The 27,239-nt window shown below is 36.5% G+C and overlaps 2 protein-coding genes across 7 annotated transcripts in view; one reads left to right on the top strand and one right to left on the bottom strand.

Moving 5' to 3' along the window:
* The window catches only part of RALGPS1 (Ral GEF with PH domain and SH3 binding motif 1), a 64,991-nt gene that overhangs the window by 32,738 nt on the left and 5,014 nt on the right, over positions 1 to 27,239 (bottom strand). For 3 of the 5 annotated variants that reach the window (XR_010349170.1, XM_064394151.1, XM_064394152.1), the window contains exons 4-10: positions 25,750 to 25,872; positions 25,268 to 25,375; positions 24,831 to 24,881; positions 21,801 to 21,884; positions 21,226 to 21,315; positions 19,553 to 19,645; positions 17,601 to 17,727 (exon numbers count right to left, since the gene is read on the bottom strand). Coding sequence is in view for 4 of the 5 variants with exons in the window: in XM_064394151.1 (XP_064250221.1) it covers positions 17,601 to 17,727; positions 19,553 to 19,645; positions 21,226 to 21,315; positions 21,801 to 21,884; positions 24,831 to 24,881; positions 25,268 to 25,375; positions 25,750 to 25,806 (610 nt within the window). In the remaining variant the exon portion in view is untranslated. The remainder of the gene's footprint in view (positions 1 to 17,600; positions 17,728 to 19,552; positions 19,646 to 21,225; positions 21,316 to 21,800; positions 21,885 to 24,830; positions 24,882 to 25,267; positions 25,376 to 25,749; positions 25,873 to 27,239) is intronic. The other 2 variants (XM_064394154.1, XM_064394155.1) reach the window with 2 other exon arrangements.
* Positions 4,654 to 16,927, top strand: ANGPTL2 (angiopoietin like 2). 2 transcript variants are annotated; one of them, XM_064394157.1, is made up of 5 exons: positions 4,654 to 5,032; positions 8,983 to 9,839; positions 14,133 to 14,326; positions 14,563 to 14,833; positions 15,346 to 16,927. In XM_064394157.1, exons 2-5 carry the CDS (start codon positions 9,032 to 9,034, stop codon positions 15,543 to 15,545), a joined length of 1,473 nt encoding a protein of 490 aa, XP_064250227.1. In that variant the 5' UTR covers positions 4,654 to 5,032; positions 8,983 to 9,031; the 3' UTR covers positions 15,546 to 16,927. The 2 variants fall into 2 exon arrangements, with proteins under 2 accessions (XP_064250227.1, XP_064250226.1); XM_064394156.1 differs by having other exon boundaries at positions 4,654 to 5,082.

The raw sequence follows: 27,239 nt of genomic DNA, 5'->3' as shown, positions 1-27,239 counted from the left end.
CAGAGGGACAGTAACTTATCAATTAGCTATGTGGTAGAAAGTCCAAACTACTACAGTCAGCAGTTTGTAAAACCAAAGACACCATTGTTAGGAGATTAGCTCATAGGCAAAAAAGCCAACTGTTTTGTGGTATTGCTGGTTTCAAGAAGACTGGATATTTTCCAAGGATTAAGGGCTGGAAAAATTTTCTACAAAACCAAATGTATATACTGGTTAACCTTGGTAGGATTTGGAATAGTCTAAAAAAATCTGAAGACAAACCTTTGTTAAGGCAACACCATGTGATTTGTAACACACAGAAATGTATTCATCATAAAATGTCTCAAGAGAGACTTTACACATTTATGACATGGTCCCATGGACGGCCGTCAAAGTGATTACAGGATTGGAAAGCTTGCCATATGAAAAAAGGCTACAGGAATTGGGTTTGTTCAGCTTAGAGAAGTGAAGGGGCAGGAAGGGAACCTAACTGCTCCTCCAGTACACACAGAGCAGTCACAGGGAAGATGGAAATCCACTCTCCAGAGTGATAGCAACAGGTCAAGAAGTGATGGGGAGCATTCTATCTGCATATAAGCAAATTTCTTCTCTGTGAATACACTTAAATATTGAAATAGGTTTCCCAGAGGAGGACAGCAATTTCCCTTGCTGGAAATACTCAAGATATGGCTTGACTGGACACTGGGTAACCTCATTTATGGCCCTGCTTTCCACAGAAGGTAGACCAGATAATCTCTAGGGGTCTCTTCAAGCCACAACTCTACTGTTCTATGACAAGTTTGAAAAAAATGTGCTGGCCTATACCTGCATATCTATTATTGAAGGGGAGTTTGAAGTACAGCAGTTAAATGGACTAATTTGCAGCAGCAGGAAGGCTCTGTATGTACAAGCAGACAATGGATCCTGATTTTAACTCTGAATAAAGCGAGTACTTCAAGCATCTTCTATCATGTGATATAAGCAAAATTTACCTTATAAAAATGTAGAGCTAGAGAGGGCACATTATTTTGGTTCAATCTGTCTCAGCAACATCAACTAACAAAATTAAAATTTGATGTTGATCCCATGGTCTTTCCTGAGTAATCTCACCATATTCAACCCTGGGAATTAATCATCCCACATTTGCCACTACAGAGATGAAGCCTAATATAAAAAAAAAAACAACAGATCAATCAGTGCAACAAAACCCAAGGAACTTTCAAACTAAGATACCAGTTGGTGAAAGAAAATGTTACCAAGAACTCAACTAGAATTACATTCAAGAAGCTGTACTGTGAATCATCTCTGACTGGTGTAAATCATTTTGTTATCCACTGAAACAGGCTAAAAAATTCTGAAGCTGTCTGGAGCTTTCTACCAAAGCTTTCCCCCTAAACAAATCAGATTTTCTCCAGAATACTGTCTTTTTTTTTTTTTTTTCATTTTCCCCCAAAACCCAGCTATTTCCTAATACTTTTCCCATGAATCAGGAAAAATACATTACAGAAGATTAAACACTTTAAGAGTGATGCATTTTAATATTTTTAAACATACGTTATCCTATGTCAGAAAGCAGAAAATGCTTCAAAAACGACTATAGGAAAAAGGCAAAGGTACAATAGCTGTTTTCCAGATGTTGCTTCCTGTCAGCAGCAAGTGGTGGTTAGGGACTTCCTGAGACAGATCTTACATAAACACTTTCGGGTTTAAGTCTGGGTGGTCATTTTTCTTCACAATGTTTTTTCTCTGGATCTATCAATTTTTTCTTTTTCCTGCTATTCCTACAAGATGACTTATCCTTTTTTAACTTTTGGGTTTGAAAGATCTTGTGGCAAATGAATCTGGCAATTGAACTGCACCCTGCCTGGAAAAACAATGTTTGATTTCTCAAAGTTTACCTTTTTAAGATTGGCATATTCTTATCTCTTTCTGCTTGTCTTGAAATTCTGGTCACTGACTCAAAGTTAATTTCTATGACCAGATGTTTTATAGTATTTTCACTCATTCTCAAAGCCAAGTCTTTCAAAGCACTCCTTGCCAACTGTATTACATTGCTGAAGACAACTGTCAGACTTCACAGCCAGAAATAACTGGATGTTAGTACCTTTCTGCCAGTAGGGTGTTTTATTCTTTAATCATAGACTTTAATACAAGCTCATCACCGAGATTCTCAGGATGAAGGACAAATCAACTATGAAATCTTTTGCAAATCACATCACTCAGCCTAAAGCCTCTTAAAAAAAACAGTGAACTGCACTTCACAGTGTTACAAAAAGTATGTCCATTTGGTCCAAGCAGAATGCCCACACAAAGGCAAATCCTGTTTTTTCTCTTCAGTCCTTCCAAAGGAGCAAACAACTATTGTTATCCAAACAATTCAGTTATGTTACAAACACCTGGCACATCCAAATAAAAGCTCCCTTTATCAAGTTGGCACAACTTCTCTTTTACCCTGTAGACAAAACTGCAACAGGTTGAAGAAATAAGCTTTGTCATGTGCTATTTGGAATAACCCATACACAAAAGCTTACAGGTTATTTAGAGAGCTTTTAAAAGACAAATAAAGCACTCAGTACTTAATCAAAAGGTTGATCTGTGTAAAAATATGTTTCTTGTTCAACAAAGAGGACAGTCAAAGAAACAGAGTTTGGCTAATTTTGATTTTTCAAGTATTTTATTTATAACATATAAGAGAACACTGTAAGAGAACACTAATGACTAAAAAAAACACCACAAGAGAAGTCTCTAGGCTCCTTCAATGAGTAAAAATTTTAGGTATTTAACTGCATTTATTTAAGTGCCCTAAAGTCAATGCACCTAAACTATATGTTAAAGAGCTTAGAAGTAGTTATGGATACTTTATAAATATAGGCCTAAATCAACAACCTCATCATTAGGAACAGTTTTTTTCAAAAACCTTGGTGCTGCGGGGCATAACTTCAAGTTAGAAACGGGTATTTTCCTACAAAAGCGAAGAATCTAAAACTATTAATTTTTAAATGAAAACTAAATACTCCACCCAAGTAGTAATCTAGCTAGAGAATCACTTACAAGCAATTAGGAACTGTAGAAACTGATCAGGAAACGACGACAGGAAACAACCACTCTAATATCCTGACAAACACTCATGACAACCCATTCCCTTCGCCCTTCCTGCTCCCACTTCCCTCCCTTGAGCAGCTCTGTCTATCCTGGGCTGAAAAAGCACCTTGGGAAGGAAGGAGTGTGAATCATACACATGTTGAAAGAAAGTTTAATGGGAATATTGCTAAATTGGTCAAAAATTAACAGAATTATCACTTTCTTGTTCCAGCTTTTTCAGTATAAAACTGGTACACTGGAAAAACTTTGGGCTGCTTTAATCCCAAGCATCCAGACTATGCTCCTAACTAGCACTGAAAGGGCCACTCCAGTCAGTGGTGCTCTCTCTTTAGAATAGAAATAACCTTCTGAGTTAAAACAGAAAATAATTAATAGTAAGTTAAAGTAATCACAGGCCATACAGGAAAGGAAATAAGGAAAAACTTAAAAAGCCTAAAGCATATTGAATAGTGTATTGTTAGTGTATTGATAGCATATTGATAGTGTAATATAGTTAGACATGGGGTTTTTTCTGACATTCACTTTTACGATGGAAATAATTTATCATTATAATAACAACTACTTGTTCATGTTTTAACTTCAACAGAACTAGTTTTAATACAGTATCTTTAAATCTCTTTATTTGTCCTCTGGTTAACTCAATGCCCTCATATTGGTTTTGTCCAATTCTACAAAACGCAAATCTCTTCAAAACTGACAAATTGTGAACAAGCCCATTATTACAATACTATACAGCTTCCTATGATGTCAATGATATACAGCAACTGAAACAACCATTTGGTTTCCTAAACTGTAATAATAATAAAAAAAAAAATTATGTTGCAAAGTTTCACTTTTAATTTTGCTAATTTCTTTGCAGGATCCCCAGCAAGTTATAAAGGCAGATTTTAAATTCATTCATTCATTTGACAAATCTTTTTTAAACCCAGAGCTAACAGCTAATAACCAAAAACATTCTACACACACAGAGTTCCATAATAGCAAATTTTCAGAGGTTCTAGGAAAGTTGCAGGAATTCCCATCATTCAAATGAGAAACAAGCTTTAGATTACCAGGACAAGTATGAAGAATCATTCAAAATGCACGGAGGTTCAGCCAAACAATGAATTCTCAATCTGCATTAGAATGCTTTAAGAGCTTGCTTGGACAATTTTCTTGTCCATTATTTCTGTTTTCGAGCTGTTGCCTGACAAAGACGACCTAGGAAGTACTAAGAAAGGAGCCCCTCAGCGCTACGCTGAGCGTGTCTGCTGGCTCCGTTGGCGCCCGCCCGAGCGCCTGGGATGAGCATCCATCCCTGCATCCCCGAGCACGCCGTGCCGAGCGCCGAGGGCAGGAAGTGTCCCCCGGCCCCCGACATTTTGGGGCCGAGTCCCATGCAGTCAGCCACCCTCACCGCCGCTAGAGTCAACAGAGCGGACCCGCGTTCCTCGCGGCCCCCCCAGCTGCCCCTCAACCCCGGCATTAGCGTTGTTTGGCGGCTGGAACTCGGCTTCCCCCGAGGCCAGGTCCCGCAGCCCCCGCCGGGCTGGCCGAGGCACGAAGCTCCTCCCGGCAGCGCCGCTGCCGCGGCCCGGGGGCGGAGGCAGCTCGCCCGTCCAACCAGCGCCCGGCAGCTCGCCGCTGCTTTGCCTTCTCTCCCCCTTCCCGGCCAGGACAAGCCTGCCACAAAGAGCAGGGGTTCAAATGAGGCAGCTCCGGGCCGCCTGAAGGGACGGCCGGGAGCGCCGCGCGCCCCGCGGGAACGTGCCTCTTCGGACGTGGGACGCAGCCCAGAACGCTCTTGAGCAAGAAAAACGCAGGAGAGGAAAAGAATTGTGCCTCTCGCCCCAGCACGTCCCGTCTGGTCCCAGCACGACACACGCGGACCCCGGGTCGCCGAGGCGATGTCACCGCGGTCGGGCCGCGGCGGCAGCTGCTGAGGGAGCGGCCGGGGAGCCGAGCAGCCGCGGTAAGCACGGGCACTGCCGGGGAGCGCAGCGGAGGAGCCGAGCAGCCGCGGTAAGCACGGGCACTGCCGGACGGGCGCGGCGGGTTCCGCACGCGCGGCTCCGAGCTCCCGCTGCACGGAGCCACCCAGCCAAGGCGAGCTTAGCCGAGTAGGGCTGCTCCCTAGGACAGAGCAGCAAGCCTGCTTTCTGACTTCAAAAGAACAAAAAATATCCCCGAGCCCAAACAAAAATCCGCCACATATTAAAATAAAAGTTGTAAAGATAGCTGAGACATTACGTGCCAGGCAGCGAAAGCCTTGGTATTATTTTCAAGAATACGATTTTATTTTTTTAAAAAAATCTTACTTATTTTTGCACGCAACTTTAATATTCACACTTCCTTAAACTTGCCATCCAAGAATTTTTCTAGGACATACTATTTTATAAAGGACGATCTGTCTTAATTTTATGACTTAATTTTATGAAACCTCCATTCAGTCTTTTTTACACTCATGTCTGATTAGGGAGATAGAAAACTTTCTGATACTTGAACAGTCTATAACATAAATATTTGAAGTATTTTTAAAAAACTTAATTTTAAAAAGAAACTAGCATTATGAGTACATTCATGTAGGCATCAAAGTATTACATGGTCTAACTGCTATTTTTCATGGGTAAAATGAGTCACATTTATTAAAATACGACTCTTTAAAGGCTGTTATGGACAATGTGCATGCACATTATGAGCACACACAGTATGAGCACTTTCTGGTAGTGATTGGATTAAGTGAAAATAAGGTGAGGCCGCTGTTAAGGGAAGCAACAACAAAAGCAGTGCTTTCTTTCAGTAATTACATTCCACATGTATGACAGAACTTTAGTAAAGCACAAAGAACAATCCACAAACAACTAAAATTCTTGGTAATCAAGAAGAAAATTTGTATTTCTGGTAACTAAATTTTTTGCCAGAACTTTTAAGAAAGCTACATGGCAACAAAAGATACATAAACTTCTGCAGTTTCTTGCAGCAACTGACAGTATTTCAAAACAAAAGTTCTCCAAGACCTCATGAAGACACTCTCATTCTGATGTGTTGCTTAATCATCCATTTCCGTCATTAGAAAAAGTATTACCTTTCAAGAAAACTGAACTTGTGCTTGAACTAAAATTTCACTTTAAAGTGGGCAGAAAATCTGACAAGAGAATGTATTCTAACACAAGTATCTTAAAGGAATTAATTGGTTAATGCCAGTGTGGCACTTTTTACAATGGAAGTAAGTAACTAGTGGCAAAACTGCAAAAGTGATTCCCTTCGTAAGTTTGGAGTTAAATTTTTCAATTCAGTTTAGTATCATGTTTTCATAACTAGCACTGCATGCTACTATGTGTCAGCCCTTTCCTATGTATTTACTTTAAAACTTATAGCCCAACTTTAAAGTTTTTTTTCAATGCATGTGGTCTACATATTACTGTGCTGTATTATCACTGTGAACTGCTGTTTCCTTTTACAAAACAAAACCAAAAAACATCACTATATAGATTTTTCACAGCAATGCTTTTCATCTAAAAGTTAAGACGTGAGTTCATTCTAAAAGAAATCCTGCAGCAGTGGAAGTCCCTTCTCTTAGAAAAGAGCAAACTTCACATGAAGTTTGAAGATTACTTTTGAGAGGTAAAAATTGACAGGATAATTTAACATAATTCCATGGAAGAAAATATGTGAAGGAGTAAAAAAACAGAGCATGAGCTCTAAGACGAGGGACAGGGAGTAGGAAAGCAAATTCAAGCACATTCAAAAAATTCATGTTTGTCTGTCTTATCACAATGGTGTTGTGAAATCCAGATCATATTACTGGCTTGGTGCCTGGAACATGCCAGCTAACTGTAAGTCCACAAACACGGGCTATCAAAGGGTTCTGTAGAAGCAAAAACCCAAGATTTGTTTAAAAAAATGCAAAACCAAGCCTTCTGATATTTTCATAGCAGGATTTTACATTTTCAACACCCTTGCTTCATTTGTTTTTATAATGCAATAAAAATGTAAAAGTGCACATAAAAATAACTTTCATTATCAAAGACAAAAGTATTAAACAGTGAAGATGTGTTGCTAGCTGTTCTTGTTTCTTCTTTAAAATGCAAAGCTATCAAATTAAGTATGAATTCACAATAAAATACAGCAGTTTATCTTCTAGAGAATAAATGCTGTCTTAGCTAACACTATGCCTTTTGTGAACATGCTTTCCTTTATATGCCTCAGTGCCTGAGGACTCTGCACAGGAGATGGCATATCAGAGGTACAGAGGAAAAGACAGCCCATCATAAGGACTTCTGGCCTCATTTTATTAAATATGACCAGCACAAAAAACAGTGATTAACAGTGGTTTAGCATAGCTGAATGAGCTCATTTGTATCTACAGTATCATTTTTTATTCATAGTCAAAGCAACCATTTCAGAAAATATGAGTGTTATGCAAAAGGGTGCGTGTGTTGTCCTTTTTATATATGTGTTTTCACCTATCTGGGCATTATAAAAGGCTTTGATGTGTGAGAGTAATTACAGTTCATTCAGTTCTGGCACATTGGACCTACATGAACTCCTAACAATCCAGCCTCTAGACTGTAAGCCCTTCCTCAATCAGAACAATTTGTAGAGATAGAAATAAATGCTGAGTGTTGGATCTTGCCTATCCACTCTTTAATTAAGTGGCAGTCACCTATTACAAAAAAACCCAACCCACACCACAGAAATAAAACCCTGCACAGAAAATGGAGTGAAATAGTAAAAGAAATTAACCCCCACAATCCTGAAATTAACTTCTGAGATATACTCTGGGAGCCTTTTTAGGGAGGCTGAGTGACAATGATTATTGTAAAAACAACAGTTGTTATCCCAAAGATGCACGACTTAAATGGAGAATCCTGTTTTAGTTTAACAGCTTCTGATCATTCTGCTTGAGTAAGTCACATAGGAAACCTATCGCATCGTAGCCCAGGAAATTTAATGCCTCCTTAGTTCCTCAGCTGCAGCATTCAAGCCACTAAAAATATTTTCTAAGTTGTTCAAGTTTGCTGCTGTCTGCTTCATATGAAGAAGGTTCTCACTATCAGTTCCACAAACCAAACAGGTAATGTTTGTTATTATCTTTGCAGTAAACTCAACTATACTGCAATCCAAACAGCTCCTCAAGCCCCCCGAAAATGCACTGGCAGCCTGCCATATGCAGCCATTGGTCAAACCCAAGAACAGGCTTTCTAGAGAGGGGTCACTCATATGCTCAGGCAGTGGGACTAGATAATTGTTAAGATGATACATTATAATGAGGCTGACGAACTCTGGCCCATTGTTTTTTGAGAGATTGTGAAGGCTTCAGCTGTCCACCTTGAATATGAATCTGCATGGAGAACTAAGTTAGGACAATTTCACCAAAGGGCAACTGTTGCAGTATGTCAGTAGACAGTAGCAGCTGATTTAAATCACCAGGCATCATCACTGTCCACCATGCACATATGCAGCTATTTTTCCCCTTTCAAGAACGGACTCCGAAGCGAGATGACTAGGCTGAGTGTAGAGACAGTGTCTCCAGTGAGAGTCACAGTAAATGTTTCAGTTATAAGTTCTACAAGTCTAGAAAAGTAGATTTTACTGCCTATAATGTCTGAGTAGTAGAGTTTTTAACTTAGTTATTAAGGACCAATGTAAAATAAGTTTTTTCTTTTTTTTTTTTTAAGCAATGGAGGTTCTTATAGTTCTTGGCAGGCTTTAGATGAACTAGCAACTAGTAACTACAGTTCTGACCATAGAAAGATACAACTATTCCCCATTATGTCCCCTTTAATCAACAAAAGTTGATGCTGGGCCTCATTTGTACACGTAGTTACTATGTACTGTTTTGTAAGTTTTAGAAGAGTTGACAATTTGTAAATCCACACTGATTTCCTACTCATTACTGTTAAATTTATTTTAAAACAGATTTTACGAAGTTCTTTGCAGAAGACTATTTGACGGGAACTAGAGGATCATGATGACAACAAGATTCATCTGTTTAATACTACTGACTGTTGTGGGAGTTACTGCAAGTGAAACACAGGAATTGGAAGGCAATGACAAGGAAAAAGCTCAAGAATTCATTTATATGAATAGATATAAGCGTTCCAGTGACACACAGGACAAATGCACTTACACCTTTATTGTACCTCAGCAGAGAGTGACAGGTGCCATTTGTGTTAATTCTAAGGAGCCTGAAGTTCTGCTTGAAAACAGGGTAAATAAACAAGAATTACAGTTACTTAACAATGAACTTCTTAAACAAAAGAGACAAATAGAAACTCTCCAGCAACTGGTAGAGGTGGATGGTGGAATTGTTAATGAAGTTAAACTCTTAAGAAAAGAGAGCAGAAATATGAATTCTCGTGTCACACAACTCTACATGCAGCTATTACATGAAATTATCCGAAAACGCGATAACGCCTTAGAACTTTCTCAACTTGAAAATAAGATTTTGAACCAAACTGCAGACATGTTGCAGCTTGCAAACAAATACAAAGACTTAGAGCACAAGTATCAACATTTGATGTCAATTGCTAATAATCAGACAATAATAATTGCCCAGCTGGAAGAACACTGTCAAAGAATGCCATCCATAAAGCCACTGCCACAAACTCCACAACCACCAATTAAAGTGTACCAGCCTCCTACTTACAATCGCATTAATAACCAGATATCTACTAATGAGATTCAAAGTGATCAGAACTTAAAGGTTCTGCCACCTACCTTACCAACCATGCCTGCAGTTACTAGTATTCCAACTTCAACTGATAAACCATCTGGTAAGTAATATTATTGATACATTTACATTAGTTTATGCTCATATGCAGAAGGCAACATTTTAATTGTAATATCAAAAATGCAGTCAGAATTTATTTAGCTAGTGAATTTTACATACATGCCATAGTAGAAACACAAAGAAAAAAAGAAAACAACTGTGACTGTCTAAGACAGACACACTAGCCCACATATTTTTCTCCAGTTACTTTGCTAAGACAAACCCATAATTTATATTACATGTATGAGATATAGGACTTTCAGAAGAATCTTACAATTCAAGTCATTTAAATTTTATTTACCCTTTGATCAAGACTGAACTGCTCCAATTCATGTCATCTGAAGGAGTTTAACACTGTGCAAACATATGAAATTATTACACGTTTTTTTTGATCTAGCATCTGTTAATGTGCTTGTGTGATTAAAAAAGGAGTATCTGCTCTGTACCTTACATGGGGCACCTGTGCTGTAGACAGGAGCAAAAGGAAGCAAGTGGAGGAATAGTAACAGGATATTATACAGCCTTATTAAGAGTCTTAGAAGTTCTGCCACAAGCATGATTTGATGGTGTGAAATCACATTAGAAATCAACTGATCTACGTGATAACAAAAATAACAGGTGAAGAACTCAGTTTCACCTATGGTCCCACATTTGGGAAAAAAACCCAAAAAACCAAAAAAAAACAAAACAAAACAAAACAAAAAAAAAAAAAAAAACCACCAAAACAAAAAAAACCACCACCAAAGCAGTTCAGGTATGTGTTCCATACTACTCTTCACTGTGTGGACAACACATACTTTCTTCAGAAAAAATGTAGAGAGTCACAGATCTCTGAACTCAGAACTAACTGAAATACAGTGCAGGGAAACTGCACTCAATATATTTCATGGCTATTTGCAAAATATTCCAAAGGACATCAACAAACTTTTTAGGATTATCCAATAATGTAACTGCCACATGTTAAAAACTAAACAACCCCTGTATTATTTCCCCATGGAAATACTCACAATGAAAGAAACTTGAGCAAGTACACACTGAGTCTCTTAAGTCTATAAGTCTCTAAAACATTTTGCTACAAAGCAGTATTTTCACAGAATTGCCAAAGATAGTGCACCAAAGCCTGCTTTGTGGCATGCAAAACCTCTGCCAGAAATATCATGATGCTGATGTACTATGTAAGGAAAAATTCTCAGAAGAAAATCATGTCTACTACAACTCTTTTGAAGCAATAAACCATGGCCTCTCTAATAATTACATTTTTACTGCAATCTCAAAGTAGGTTCAATCTTGGAACAGTATTCCCCCATCTTTCGGGAAGTGAAATACCTTTCCCCTTCATTCCCTTACACTCTTTAAAAATGTGTTAATTAGTCCACATTCTCCTTGTGCTTTCAAGTCCTTAAACTGGAGCTGAGGATTCACTATCAAACAGCAGAACAGAAAAGTTACTTCCAGTCCACAGTACTTTTGCTGATCTAGCCTCATATGTTTTCCTGCTTTTGAAAAGTAAAACGCTCATTCCAAACTAGTTTGCAACCCTGTAGAACTCCCAGATCTTCACCTGAGGAAGTGCTGGTTATCCAGCAATTTTTCACATTGATCTCCAGAGGTTCCTTTGGCAGTCCACAATTCTAAGATAGATTTCACATCTGTTTCTTCTCCCTGGATCACCTCACTTATCAGAAAAAGAAGTTTCATGTTTCTTCTGCACAAATTGATTATAATATTCTCTCATTTTCTCACTTGCAGCTTTTTATTTGTTCAAGTGAGTTTCCAACCACTGAAGTTAAACTAATTAAGCTTTTATTTCCAGGGTATCCTCCTTCCCCTCTCCTCACGTTTCTTTTCAGTCAAGAAACATTTCATACCTTTTCCTCATCCTCCAGAATGTTCTCCATTCATGAACCACATCTCAAACAAAACCCCTCCTTAAAATTAATGCCATACATGATACTTTAGTCAGATGTCTGGAGGGAACTAGAAAAAGCCTGCAAAAAGACACCCATAAACAACATCCTACAAAACAAACAAAACCCACCACCACAACTGCCCAGCCAGAGGGAAAAATCCACCCATACTTTATCCAGTCCTTTCCATACTATGTGTTGAGTTCTTATCCGAAACTCCTGGCTGAACTAACCATGTGATCACAGCCAACCTGTGCAATGAAAACAGAAGCAAAATACAAGAAAAATAGTAAATGTCTTCTATTAACCTGTTGACAGTCCCCCTTTCTCAAAAAGTAGTAGACTACTATTCTCTCTTCATCACAGACTTACTACAGTCTTTCTAGTCTCAGTAGCTTCACTATTAACCTTGTCCACACTGTCTGTTTTCTGGTTGTGGTTTTTTTGGTAGGTGCCCCATTCCTGGAAGTGTCAAAGACCAGGCTGGATGGGGCTTGGAGCAACCTGGTCTAGTGGAAGATGTCCACTGTGCCTGTGGAAAGGAGGTGGACTAAAACAAACTTTAAGATCCCTTCCAACCAAGTCTTTCTGTGATTCTGCAGCTCCCTAGAGACAGTTTTATCAAAACTACCTACCTTAAAAGTCAGGGTGCTCTCGCTTTTTCAAGAGAAAATATCCTGGTTAAACTTTTCAAAAGTTACTATCTGACCAAAAGCACTTGTCACGAAAAAGTAGCAGCAAATTCTACTTTGATGTACTTCTAATAGTTCATCTTAAATCACTTTCAGAAAAAAGAATCATGTGTTGTAGAGCACTGCTACCATGTGCCATAAAAGAAACTGCAAGATTAGACCAGTGTAAATACTACATTGCATGCTGCTATATATTGTTTTACAAAGACAAGCTCAAAGCTGTTTGACTGTTTTAGAACTTCTTCAATAATGACTTTTTTTATTTTTTAGTAAGTGCCACTACATACATATTGTGATAAAATAAACCAGAGCAATTTAAGTTATTAGTGCTCATTAACATTTTTTCCCATCTCTCAATGAGCCATGCAATGGTGTAACAAGAGCATGGCATCTGTATCTTATCTGCCAGAAATCTAAACAGTTAGCCCCAAAAGAAATGGAGATGAGGCTTATAAGCACAGCTCCAGGTACAGTCTCTGATTGTGACTGAGGCAACAAGAACACAGCATCCACAGAACAAAGACTTGGATTGCCTCTTTGTACACTGACTTGCTGATTAAAATAGTTAAAAATACCAAAACCTCAGTGTTTTAATCTCCAAAACACTGAGATTATTTCTATAAAACTAATTTATTTGCATTTGCTGAGTACCATTAGTAGTGTTTGACAATAAATTATGACAAACCATAGGACGGAAATAATTTAAAACATATATACTTTGACAGCAGTATATGCTTCAGTAAGGCTCCTACTCAGAAGATCTGACATGCCTTACTCCTTCAGTGGGGAGGGAGAATCAATCCAGGGGCTCTAATCTCTAATCCTGAGGATTCTTGTTGACTTCACTCTGCTGCTGAGGAAGCAAAGCAGCTGGGGGAGCATGTCTGCAGATATCAACAAAAGCCTATAAATCATTTATATCCGAATTTATAAATAATTTATTTCTGAATATCTCAGATTCTGTTTTAATGAAACTATCTTACCACTGGAGAAAATTTCTTGAAAAAACAGGAATACAGAATACCTTCAAAAAGCATAAGTTCTTTATGGACTCTGTTGAACTGAAGGAAAAAAAATGCATTCTCCTTCTGAAAACAAGACTGTGTTAACTGCAATTTCTGTGATTTCAAAGTATATTAACAGCCCTCTCATTTATGTAAAGTTTCTCTCACAAGCACCTTATGTTAAATTCTTAATTTCTGTGTTATGTTGTAATTTATTAAGGTGGCAGCAGTAAAACCTACAATCGGAATTTATGTTGTTGCTTCCACTGTTAATGCCCATGCCAATGACATTTTTGGGGACCTAAAAAGCTGAATTTCTCAAAGATAGAATCAAGGTCAAACTTACTGTTTTGTTTTCTAAAGGAAATTCTTATTTATCTATGGAGTCAATTCATATTTAGTTTCTTGAAATACATAATTGTTGGTAAAAGTACCAGTACAGCTGCCTTAAAAAAAACTGTTTCCAAAAGCTACCTTTACCAATAACTCATTGTGAAATGTTCCAGAAATAAAGTTACAATAAATAGATCTGTTTGAAAACACCTGGTGGATACTCATCCTTTAATAAAAGGAAAAACAAATATGCTACTCAGTGAAACCAAACTAGTACAAAAAGCTACCAACTCAAATACTGCCCTGCATTAAAGAAATGCTCAGCAGCAGTTTGATGCAGAGCCTTTCTGTTTTGGCACAGGGCCCTGGAGAGACTGCCTACAAGCATTAGAAGACGGCCATGATACAAGCTCCATCTATCTTGTAAAACCAGAAAACACAAACCAGCTTATGCAGGTCTGGTGTGACCAACGGCATGACCCTGGTGGCTGGACTGTCATTCAGAGACGGCTGGACGGCTCTGTCAACTTTTTCAGGAACTGGGAGACATACAAGGTTAGGACAAGAGAGCTGATTTATGTTTTCCACCCTCTAGAACCTACTGATAAAGTTAAAGGGTGCTTTTAGAGTTTGGCCAAGAGCCTACTTGAACAAGAACTTGCATGTTTACCCTTCCAGAAGAGGAAGTCTCTATAAAATAAGTTACTGCGGTTTTCTACTTAAGAATACATTCAGATTTACCACTAACACAGATGCAGGATATTAACATGCTTCTCTTGCTTCCTTTACAGCAAGGATTTGGTAATATAGATGGAGAATACTGGCTTGGATTAGAAAACATTTATTGGTTAACAAATCAAGGCAACTACAAACTGCTCATAACAATGGAAGACTGGTCAGGTCGAAAAGTATTTGCTGAGTATGCCAGCTTCAGACTGGAGCCAGAGAGTGAGTACTACAAGCTGAGACTGGGACGCTACAACGGCAACGCAGGAGATTCTTTCACGTGGCACAATGGCAAACAGTTCACCACGCTAGACCGGGACCATGACGTATACACAGGTAGGTCCCTCTCAGCTGCCTTGCCATTTTTGCCTTTACATCCCTGTCCCCACCTTTTTTACCTCTTTCTTTTGAAAAAGGAAAAATACTTATGGTCATACATTAAAAAAAAAAAATAAATTCTACTTGCAAAGGGATTTGTCAATTAGCACCTTATGAAATACAAACTGATGTGTCAACCCTTATATACTAACACCAAAATTAAAAGTTTTTACACTATACAAGGGTCTGTAAAAGATACTAAGAAGGGTTATTTGAGACAGTAACACTCAATGATTTTCAGGCAAGAGAAAGAAAAAAAACAAAAAGGATTCTATCTGTAGAACCTAACTACTTAGCTGGTTCCTGAAGAAGCCTAAGTTCACTTTGTACCACAGGATATTTACATGTTAAACATACAGTTACCAAAAAAAAAAGCCCAGAACAACCAACCAATGAAGTTTTGTACTTTGGTTGCTCGCTTTAAGATTTTTCATTTACTTCTCAGCCTGAACTGGAGCTTTCTTTTGCAGGTAACTGTGCTCATTACCAGAAGGGAGGATGGTGGTACAATGCATGTGCTCACTCAAATCTCAATGGAGTCTGGTATCGTGGAGGACACTACCGCAGTAGATATCAGGATGGTGTTTACTGGGCTGAATTCCGGGGAGGATCGTATTCACTAAAGAAAGTTGTTATGATGATAAGACCTAACCCTAACACATTTCATTGAAATAACTCTTCTCTTGGTTTGCTTTGTTGTTCTAAATAAAAATCACATAAAGCTATGATTTTATTACCTGAAATTATCTTTTCAGAAATGAGGAATGTAAGATACTGTACATTTATTGGTAAGGTATGAGAGCTTGTATATTATATTTTCAAGAATCATCCCAGAAAAAAGAGCTGAAGAAAAGGAACTGTAATAACATTCAGAACACCTCTTGGTCCTATTAGAACTTGCAGTTTAGATGAAAACCGTAGATAAACTTCCTGGTTTTTATTCCCTGTAAATTAAGTTTGGATGATAAAAAATATTGCCACCACATTTAAGTATTTTTGTATGTTATGTATAAATATTCTCAAATACAGGAAATATTACAAACTGTACAGCAAGAGTTTTATTATTGTTATGGTTATTATAAGCAATCATTTGACACAGGAATCATATCCTTTGAAATATGTAGCTGGTATATGTACATTAGTGTGATGATTATGTACTCTTTGTTAACTACCATGAATAAAATTAGCACTATATAATTCTGTTTTGGGAGCAGATACTCAAACCATTACTGTCCTGGTAAATCTGGCCTTTTCCCTTCACTAAGTGCATTTAAACAATCTGCTCCTATAAATGCTCACCATTAATTAAAATATTTTAGATTAAAAACATGAATTATTTTTTACCAAAATGAAGTAGCTACTTGCATATGGAAATTAATCCAGATTTATAATAGGTATTATGTGCTCTACAGCCAACATGTTATACTACACAATTGTTACCATATTTTGTACCTGACTTCAGTGATTACCTGCTGTGTAGCCTCTATAATCAGAAATGGCTGGATATAAGTTAAAGGGTCTATCCAACTTTGCAGGCAAATGATGGATACCAATTTATAAGCTATTTAATAGCCTTTAGCTAAAAAATTATATAGAGAACTTATCAGTAGCAAAAAAGTTATTTTAAACATATTTCACAATTATTACTGTCAAATTATTAAACAGATTTACTCATTTATATTTAGAGGTCAGTCACACTTATGAAATACAGACTGGCATAACTCTAATATTCTTCTGAGATAGGTTTCTATAACAGATTGTTAACACACCCATTACAAACAAACTACTACAAAAATACAAGTTAAAGAATGCATCAAAGAGGCAGAGTGAAAACCTCTAGAAGTTCAACATATTTTTTGGTCAGCCTGTATGACACTTGAGTGTTTGTGTGTGTGTGTTTGCATACTTTTCCCTTATTACCTCATCACATCTTTACCACAGTATGGTGTGTGATGTAGCATGTGCTGTATATAACTGAAACTAGGGTTTTTAATATATTAGATCACCCCTGTAATACTGTAACCCTTAATAAAGTACCAAATATTATTTTGATATGTTGAGATTTCATCTTGTTGTAGTTCAGATTACTGATTACTACACAATAGTCTGCATCTGATTCAAACAAATTCTGATATGCAACCACTGTTGATGTGCGTGAAGTGTGGAAATATTATAACACAAAAAAGCAAAACAGTTTTCAGATTAAAACAATACAGAATTTCCACACAGGCCAAGGAGGAACAACTTTTTGTAAGTTATATGAAACACCCACATTTTTCAAACAGTATTCAACCTTTATCTTCCATGGGGTTATCTACTGAATTCTAGAAAATATTTGTATTTTACATTAGAAATATTAAATGTACCTACTGGCCCTAAAGCCTGGCTGCAGTACTCTTACAATTAGTAGCATTAAGGCTACTTCATGCTTGGCTTGAGGAAAGAACACAGAACATCCAGTATCCATCGTGCAGATCTCGAGAATGAGGCATTCCCTAGAAAAGCTATTAGCAGTTGCTCTTCTGTAGCTGGAGATATGGCTGGAAATACATCTTTATAGTACATACACATAATAGGCTTTAAACCCATGTTCAAGCTGACAGTCTTTTGTTAAAATAATCATGTTTCTTAGCCTTTTTGCCTAAAAGGTGAGTCATTTACCTAGATACATTAGCACTTGTCTGTCAATGAGCTACAGATAAATAAGGTAATTGTTCACACTCACCTAAATATGGAATTGTAGGAACCATTTTTAAGCTTCTGATGTACTCTCGTGTCCTTTTATAATTATCTTCCTTAGACAGCAAATAGTCTAACTTCTCAAAGGTGGTCTTGTCTTTCCGATTCAAAAGCTACAGAGGAAAGGGAGATCATAAAATTTTCAAAGACAAATCCACACAAAACTAACAGTCAATAACTTCTTGAATTGCCCTGAGTAAAGGAGAGCATAGTCTAGTTAATATTACATTTAATCATCATCATCCAAAGCAGCACAATGTTTGAAAACATGCTACCTGTTTAAAAAAAAGGCCATTTAGTGTAGGTTTTAAGCTATGAAAAATCATGACCACAATTTCTGACTAATTTGTCAGTGATTCTCACATCGCTAAGTTAGTTTTGAATAACCTCAGCAATATTACATTTTTAGAGAAAAAGTATGTTATAATACAGTCACCAATATTCTCATAACTTAGCAGAGTTGCTAAAAATCCTCTAAACTTAAAAGTACAAACAGCAATGGAAATGCTCTAAATAAATGCAAATTGTGCTATTTTAACAGTACCTTATTAAAAGTATGACTTTTCAGAAAAAAGTATATCATTGTGATATTAAATCCATGTTTTCTACTTATTATACTTATTACAGAAATCTAGAAAAAACATTTCGGAATGCAAAAATCCTAGACACAGGACGCTGAAAAGTAAACATAAAATATACAACTCTAGCTAAAAGAACACATTTTCTGTTTCATCTCTTTTAAGAAACCCCAGCAATATTTTTAGATGGTCTTTAAAGCCAATTGAGCTGGGAGTGAGTGGAGGAGAATGATGCCACTGTACACTGGCTTCTTGCATGTGTCCTTTCTGACAACAGACAACTGCTCCATAGCACATTCTTTCATACACATTTTTCCTCTGGAAAATTCCAGATCTTGTACTGCTTAGCTTTTAAGTCTAGTTGTGGATAAAAAAAATAGCAAGGATAGAAATGAATATATCAGAATAATTTTGCTGTTTTCTTTTTAGCAGCACTGAGAATGGCTTGAGGCCCTCCCACTACAATGTATTGTACTTTTGAACTACTGTGCCTACAAAGAGCCTGGCACTTCTTTAGGTCTAAGTCAAATTAGTCACATACTTCATTTCACAAATGAGCAATTCTCCCTATTTATTTCCAGCTTCATCGAGCTGCTCAAAACATCAGGCACTTACTTTTTTATTATATTTTAACCTCATTCTGACCAATTAAATAATAAAATAGTTGCAAGCATTTTAAAAGCTTGATAAACCTAAGACTTAAGTATAGCCATCTTTACTTAAAAGGTCTGAACAGTCAATGTGATCCATGGTGTGTGGAATACTTAATTGATGAGAATTACCCAAACCTTTGTATAGTTAAATATTACATAGAGTAGAAATAACCTGTAATTGTGTATTCCTCTTTAAAGAAATATTTAAATTTACTCTAAGTTTGGCTAAGAAATTCTACCTTCCAGAGATGGAGTTTCTAAAAACAGAATTATCAATGCTTTTAATTTCTAACATAAATAAAAACTGATGCATCACACAATAATCAGAATTAATGCTTGTATATTTGTAACATGCATTTTTCCTTCCTTTTAGATAATGTATTAAATTATACGCTATGTTTTGGATAAGGGGACGCTGATACACGTTCTGTACAAGGGTGTTCTAAGATCACTTATCAACAGAAGTCTTCTTGAGCATACAACCAGTGGCTTCTAGAACACAGTGAAAAAGGAAATTTACAGGAAAATAGATGCAGCCAAAACTCTACTTTTCACAGAACATGTAACAGACCACTGCTTCTGCTACCACAGTACCACAAAAATAAGAACATAGAAGCATATTCCTCCAGAGTTTACAATATAACAAATTCCAAAGAACCTCAGAATTCAAACAAGACAGAAGGGACAAGGGTGAAGGCAACACTTACAGCCCAAGTTTTAGTCAGCCTGAAGATAGGTGCACTTTGCAGTGCTGACACCACAGACATAAGGGAATGAAGATTGTTCAGTTCTAGAAGCTTCTGAAAAAAGGGAATAGCTTTTAGCACATTTGAAAGTTAAGCAGGATTAATTAATATAAAAGTTGCATTAATAAACTATTATTTTTTCATTAATAAAATACAAAGTTTTCATCTATGACTGCAGACAAAATATTATCCCAATGCTGTCATGTGCAAGATTCTTAAGACCACTTTAAAAGCTGCTAATTTTACAAGTATACCCATCAATATAATAGGCATTTCAGTTTAGAGAATACAAACAGTACTTGATTTGTTTGTTATTTTCTAAGGCTATTCCTTCAGGAAGAGAAAACAGGAAAAAAGTATTTGATGCATTGTTCTTGAAGTCATGTAATTTTAGAAATGAAATATTTAATCAAGCAAAAACCTTACACAAAGATGCTGACAACCTTCTCAGAATTAACACAATTTTTACCTCTGTAATCTGTTTTATAGGAAAAATTTACCTCACTTCAATGTATTTTGAATTTACTCTGTGTTGACAATTACTCAAAACACACTGATCACAGGCAGACAATACTTTGGAATAAAGCCGTCAAGATGATAATGCTTGCTACAACAAGCATAAAAATGTAAAATAGAAAAATGAGAACTGTGTCACGTAGCTTCTTTGTAAAGCTTAATAAGAGGCGGGATTCATCCTTGACTGATCCATTTACTCACTGCGCAAAAGCATTTAAGGAAGATCTGGACTTTATGGTCGGAAAAGCAGGAAAAGTAAAACAGCAAGAGAAGAAAAGAGGGCAGTGTTCCCCCTCATGCAGGCTAAAAAATACCCAAACACCACAACTCTTATTTCTAAGAACAACCTAGGACCTCCAAGTCAAACATTCTCCTATTATTTGGACTATTTTTTTTGTGCCAGTAACTTACCCAGATAAATTTTCTTCTAAAAGTACAAAACTGCTAAGCAAATTGATTAGAAATATGCAATACAAAAATTGTTTTGTACTACATGGAAAATATTTTAATTACCTACACACATATGCAATTTCACACATACAAAATTTGCACTTGGGACTTTGATCCAAGTACTGTCTCACTCAGGGTCATATAAAACAGAATGACTGCAGGTCATGAAAGAGATAAATATTTTTAAATTTGTTTCTTTTAAAGTTAAGAGTAAAATGCAGTGCTCAAACTCAATAAAATAACTGAGCTTTAACAGCAGTGCTTTATACCAGCAACTATAAATTGCATGCAGGAATACAAATCTCATAATAGCTATTTTAGACGCAAGGAATTTATTTTCATAAAAGTTAAGTTAGAAAATGGTGGGAGACAAAAACCACATTTGATGTTGTTAACACACAATTAGACACCAAGAACCCAAACAACTTTTAAACTTGATAGATAGAGGTACAGGATGAGTCCCACTGAACTGGGTAAGTTCATCTAACCAAGCAGAAAAGAACAGTTCTCGTTCCTTTCCTTTATCTTAATCATGTAGTACAACATAACGTATGTGCTAAAACAGAATTGTTACCCTCTGCAATCCAACAAGTGCTCACAGGAGTAGTGCAGAAACAAACACAAAGGAATTAAGGTTTTCAATGACAGTGTAAGAAATCTGCACTTACTTTAGCTATTTTCACAAAGTGGCTCAGTATTTCTGCCCTTATTTTTAAGGTCTGTGCTGTTAATATTTCTCGTACAACCCAAAAACTGACCTATGAAGTAAACACATACAACTTTAATTTATTACAAAAAAATTTACTTTATTATTCTATTAGAGTAAATATTTGCAAACTCCCACAATGGTCCAGGAAGAAAACAGGGTAAGGAAAGAAAAGATTTCTGATTGCTTGAATTCTCATCTGTATCACTGCAATTGCCCTGAAGCATTACCAGCATAAGAGGTAGAGAAGTGAGACAACACCAAGATAACTGAATGAGCAAGTGAAACCCAGAAAAAAAAAATTGCTAATGTTGCACCATAGCAAAACAAATCAGGAACTAATAATTAGGAACAAATGGTCTACAGGAACAACATGAAAATGTGGACAAAGCAATTGAAAACAGGATTTGCAATTTAAACATCTTAATCCTCATTTGGAAAAATAGGTTTTCATTCACATGAGTAGTTCTGTTTAACTTTATACTCAAAGACAACTGTCAAACAGCACCTGTACATGACAGTAATCAAATTATATACCTGGTTAAACCTCCTAGTAAAGGCAACAATATTTGGAGCAAGGGTGTGTTTTTCTTTCTTATTCCATCCACAGCTGGCTAGTTCCTAGGAAACACATTTAAAAATTGTTTTAAAAAACTGATATTGAGTTCTCCTTAACACTAATTCTAAATCACTCTTTTGTTTTTAGAACCGCAAGTCTCAATTTCAATCAAAATGTTGTTCAACTTTCCAAATGTACACTACTAATTTTAGACACCTTTATATGAAAAGGCAGAGTCAGCCAAAGAGAATTCTGCCTCTAAAAAGCACTTTGTAATGCTGATAAATGGAACACACTCTAGAGATCTGTACATGCCTGTGCGAGCAGCAGGAAAAGCACTTCCTGCTCCAAACACATTTTGAATCCCCATCTCCAGCACCTAAAACTTCTGCAGATCAAAATACCAATTTGCATCTGTCAGGACACAGATTCTCCACATGAACAGTCCATGTCTAGTCTTATGATACTAGAAATCTTGTATTTATGTGGAAAAAAAAATCTCAGACACTCTACTTAGGACAGCAAAACTTACCTTTGTCAGAAAAGTGGAAGAGATCAGTAAACTAAGGATATTAAGCGGTTGCAAGAGGGCTAGTGAGTAACCATGTAAAATCCTGTGTATGGAAAAATCATTTGACTAGGTTTAAACTCAGACTGAATAGGAAGGTTGATAAAAGAGAGTGATTCAAAATGCCCCTGCTGATTTTTTTTATACTGCTACAATATACTGTGTTCAAGAATTACACTTCATCTTTTTTTTTTTTTTTGTATGGAGGGATGCTGAATTTCCTCAACATGCACAGTCACAGAAAACATTCCCATCAAGTGTGCAAAACCCTGAAATTTGTGGAGATTGCAATTTCAGGACTTGGGAAAAAATCTAAATAAAGTCACACAGAAATCTAAAATGTAAGCATAATTATTTCTGCTGGAGAACAAAGAATTGTTAACTAGACATCCTCTTTCTAAACTCTGCAAAGTAAAATGCAGATGTGTTTTTTAGTAATAGCTGTTGAAAAGCAGGAAAAAGCCTCAGCCAATATGACACTTAAAGGATGTTTGTGTGTTTGAGATAAGACTTAGCAACCAAAACTCTAAAATCTTAGGTATTTCCATCCATGCATAAGGTCATGTTAAAATAATAAAACCTTAAATTTTAACTAGAAAATGTTAACTTTCTTAGTCTAATAATTTACCTAATAGCAAGGGGCAGTTTCACGACAAATACACCAACTATTTCTTGCTTTAAAACCTAGTCCTACAGTTGTCAGAATTTCAGGATAGAAATAGTTGCTTATTTTTGGCAAACAAACTATATTGATGATGCCCATAAAATGAAAATCAGAAAGCACAATTAACAACTAATAGTTCATTGTAACTGCTACATATTCAAAGATCTATATTCTAGCAGAAGCTAAAAATACAATAGTTTTCCTTCTGATCACTCCTCAGTGAGTTACATCTATTTGCCAGAGTTCTTCAACTTCAGGAAATTTCATTTCCAAAAGGCAAAATGAAGCAATTGCAAAGGAAAAGAAGAACAGCGAATCAATTGTTTTGGCGTATTTTTTGCTATAAAATTCTATGGCACGGGTTTCACAGCAACTAAAGTAAATGTAAAATTTGCTTTAAAAATTAACATCTATAGTTTTGTATTTTATTTTTTAGTTCATTCATCTCCTCAGAGTGTGACATTACTTCTGCTTTTGGCAAAGGTAGTTAGAATAAAAAAACCCATCCATTTTGTTCTGGTATTTGTCTAAACAAAACTTCCTCATGGAAAAGTATCTATGTATCAATTTGTACATATTGAAAATTTTTTGCTAGCAGATTTTTCTATGGGCATTGCTAATTTTTTATTGCATTGTTTCTTTGCCATTTTCTTCCCCACAGGAAAAAAGTCTCCCCAACTGCCTGGAGCACACATGTAATTTCAGAAGCATGAAAGTGTTTTCAGCTATAAAACTGTCTTGGTGTTCTTGAGGGAAAAAAGGTAATTATCTGACAGGAAGGACAGACAACAGATAGACAAATTTTTTACTTCCTTCCTATATTTTCTCAAAATAGAAGTCTGCTAATCTCTCTGAACTATTGTAATGAATGATGGCTTGTTTTGTTAGTGACCTAATTAGCTGGCTAGAGCTTCCACTAAAAACCTTCTAAACTTGACTGCCCTGATGTTGCCAGAAATTCAGTTCTGCTGACATTATGGGGGAGCATGGGCTGCCCTTTATATAACCATGATATTCCAGCCTTAGGACAAGAAGACAACAAACCACAATGGATACATGCTCTTGTATTCAAAAACACCTGAAGCAGGAGTCATGTGATTCTTGTACCTTTAGCAGTAAATAAATTTATCATACTTTTATGCAAATTTGTCATATTCTGACAACTACTTTTATTTGTCATTTCTCAATTTCTTATTACTGATTTTCAAATGTCTATGTTAACTTCGACTGCTGTTCTTCAACAGGCCTCAAGTTCCCTTCTGTGTCTTTCTTAAAAGGTTAAAATCTTAAAAGACTATAATACACTAACTTTTAAGGGCTAGGGCTGATTTAATCCCAGCATTTATTATTCTGAATCTTAAAAACGATTGTACAAATTAAGAAGCTTATAAAGCAGTTGATGCAGTCTAAAATTGAGATTATGAGCAGAGGCAGGAGTCAAAAGTCTGGAATCAGATATTAATTGAAAAACAGCAGCAGAAGGGAGAATAGAAAATTTTTACACTTGATAAACTTATCCTGAAGAAACACTCCTCTCAAAGCAAGACAAGAAGACTTCCAGAAAAGCATAGTTATCCCCTTTGGCAACAGGTGACCAAACAAAGTAACTAATGCTGGATTACAGATTCACAGTACTAACAGAGAATATACCTAGGAAAACATTAAGGCAGTGCAAGAAGGTGAGCATTTTTGATCAAAAAAAGCATTCTTTGAATCGTCACATTTCCTCAGGCACTGAATTCCAAAGATGTAAGCAGATGGTTTAAGAAAACCTACCTCAGGCTGTATAGCTTTAAATACAGGCATATCCATCAATGTTATCTGGCTCTGAAACAAAGACAGAATTTTACATCATGTAATATGAAGAGCTAACAGTGACGTATTTCTATCTGCCCTTCATTAACTACAAACCATACACATATTCCTCACTAACCAGAACTCACCTATGCTAGGGTAACTTAAACACTTAAAAAAATGCAAATTACTTTATACAGTAAAACAAATATGCTGTGTCAGGTCAGTACTAAATTATTAAATCCCAAGACAGGATTATTTTATTGAAGTTGATAAAGTCAGAAATTTGTTTTCAAAAACACTGGAGGTTTATTTAAAAGTTGGGTTTTTTCAAAGAAATAATATTTCATGCATTTTTTAGTACTCTGCAAGTCTGAGTATTATGCAAGCTTAAATGCAAAAACAACATTTATACTTACAGCAAACTCCTCAGGAGTTACTTTCAACACATCAAATACAACTGCATCATAGCTTTTATTGGCATAATCCGAACTTCGCCCTTCCAGAGAATCTGAGCTGCTACTACCCTACAAAGAAAAAATAGTAGGCTTATCTGCAGAATGATTAATTTCATCTCAAAAAGACTGACTCCATTTTGATGGTATATTACATTGCTCTGAACTCACCAATAATACATGGCTGCTCTAAGTTACAGAGCAACAGGTCAAAAGTGTTATTTAAAAGTAAACAAAATTAGTAATCATTAACAATAACAATAAAAAATGTGGCTGTGAACACCAAAAACTATGGAGTGTTCTACAATTACTCTCTTGCCTTGTTAGTTCCTTTTCTTACAAATTGTGTGATATTTGATTAGTAGTGGAAAGGGATTCTGTGAAAGCTGAAACAAGCCAAAATTTCCATTTTGATACAGGAGCTAATAAAACCCAATGAACTGTACCTCTGGAGTGGGGGAGGTGACCATCACACTGGCCATGAGGTCATTCCTTTTATACATGCTCTCCACAAGATGTGGGAAGTTTCAGCTCAGCCAGCACTGGTTGAAAACAGAAAACAGAAATTCCTGCAAAGCAAATTATTTGTGGAATAAATCAAATTTATTTAAAAATCCAAAATGCACAAAGAAAATAACCCAGCAATACAAGATATTTAATTTTTCCTACTCAAAGAAAAGGACTTAGGAAACAATATTATCTTAGGAGATAGATGCTGTTTTCCAGGTACCACCTGTGAAGGAGTACAACTGAAGATTGCTAAAGCCATGCCAAGTCCTTACCCTTACCTCCACTTAACTCAAGAAATGCAGGGGGAAAAAAGTTAATATAACCATGATATTTGTCATTCATGTTGAATTAAGTTTTATATAAAGTCTCTCCCAGACAGGACAAAGTCTCAGAAACTGCAGGCTACCATAAACTGCTTACAGAATTAGCAACTCAGCTCAAGCCCTGATTCTCTTTAACTGAGCAAACAGCATGGTTGCACCATCATTCCCCACAGCACACACGGATGAGCCCATGGCAGGCACTGCCACTGATTCCTGTAAATGGACTCTTTCAGCAAAATCTGTAGTTGGTCATATGTGCAGCAAGGGATACTGCCACATCTCCCTCTGCGTCCTTGTATCCCCTCCCACAACACTGAGTGCACCAACAGAAAGATTCTGAAAAAAACAGAACAGCTAAGAATAAAAATTTATTTTACTCTTTAGAAAGATGAAGTCTTCACTTCTCATTCCTACAATGACAAACAGTTCTCCCCAGGATCTCGCATGAAACAAGTCACTAATTTTGCTTCAAATAATGCCAAAATCTTCTCTGCTAAACAAGGCATGAGTCAATTCCTTTTACATTTTCTCCTGATAAGGTTAACTCATTTTGAGCACTAACAGGCTGCTAAGCATTTCTAGATCTGGAGTTGCTCTTCTTAACACTCCTTACAATCCTGAAGTGGAAAGTAATTCTGTAGATGTAATTTCTTTAACATGTGGCATTTACATTAAGGCCACAAAAATATTCTTGTGTCCTCCATCCCTGCCTTTCTGAATATGTTTTCCAGGGCATGAGGAATCAATAACCATGTGAAAGGGGAAAGAAAAATCCCATATGTGAACTTGTATCATGCCCAAGTTCAGTTTTACACCAGGTTTTAATGTTCATTATATCAAAGTGAGACAAAAATGCTTTAATACCTAAACCCAAAAGCACTAATATACTTTTTCCTTTCAACATTCAGCATGTGCATAAATCTTGCAAGGCTAGAAACTTTCATTCTAGACAGGATCAAAATAGATTTCCCTTGCCTTAGCCCTTCCCCCCAAAATGTTCCAAATATAACACAAGCATTAAAAAGGCACTGCTTTTTCCTATGTGCAGATTTCTCCAAGATTCACATCTATGAAAAAATGCTTCTCTACACACCCACTTGTTT

The sequence above is a fragment of the Passer domesticus genome, chromosome 18, assembly GCF_036417665.1.
Source record: "Passer domesticus isolate bPasDom1 chromosome 18, bPasDom1.hap1, whole genome shotgun sequence".
Taxonomy (NCBI): domain Eukaryota; kingdom Metazoa; phylum Chordata; class Aves; order Passeriformes; family Passeridae; genus Passer; species Passer domesticus.
Note: the sequence above shows the minus strand (reverse complement) of the source record. Positions and strands in the feature narration are given on the sequence as shown.

Bases quoted from the DNA above. Each gene is read 5' to 3' on its own strand.
- ANGPTL2 (XM_064394157.1), top strand. From the start codon at position 9,032: ATGATGACAACAAGATTCATCTGTTTAATACTACTGACTGTTGTGGGA. The intron at 9,840-14,132 runs GTAAGTAATATT...GTTTTGGCACAG, and splicing joins TTCAACTGATAAACCATCTG to GGCCCTGGAGAGACTGCCTA. The intron at 14,834-15,345 runs GTAGGTCCCTCT...TTTCTTTTGCAG, and splicing joins GGACCATGACGTATACACAG to GTAACTGTGCTCATTACCAG.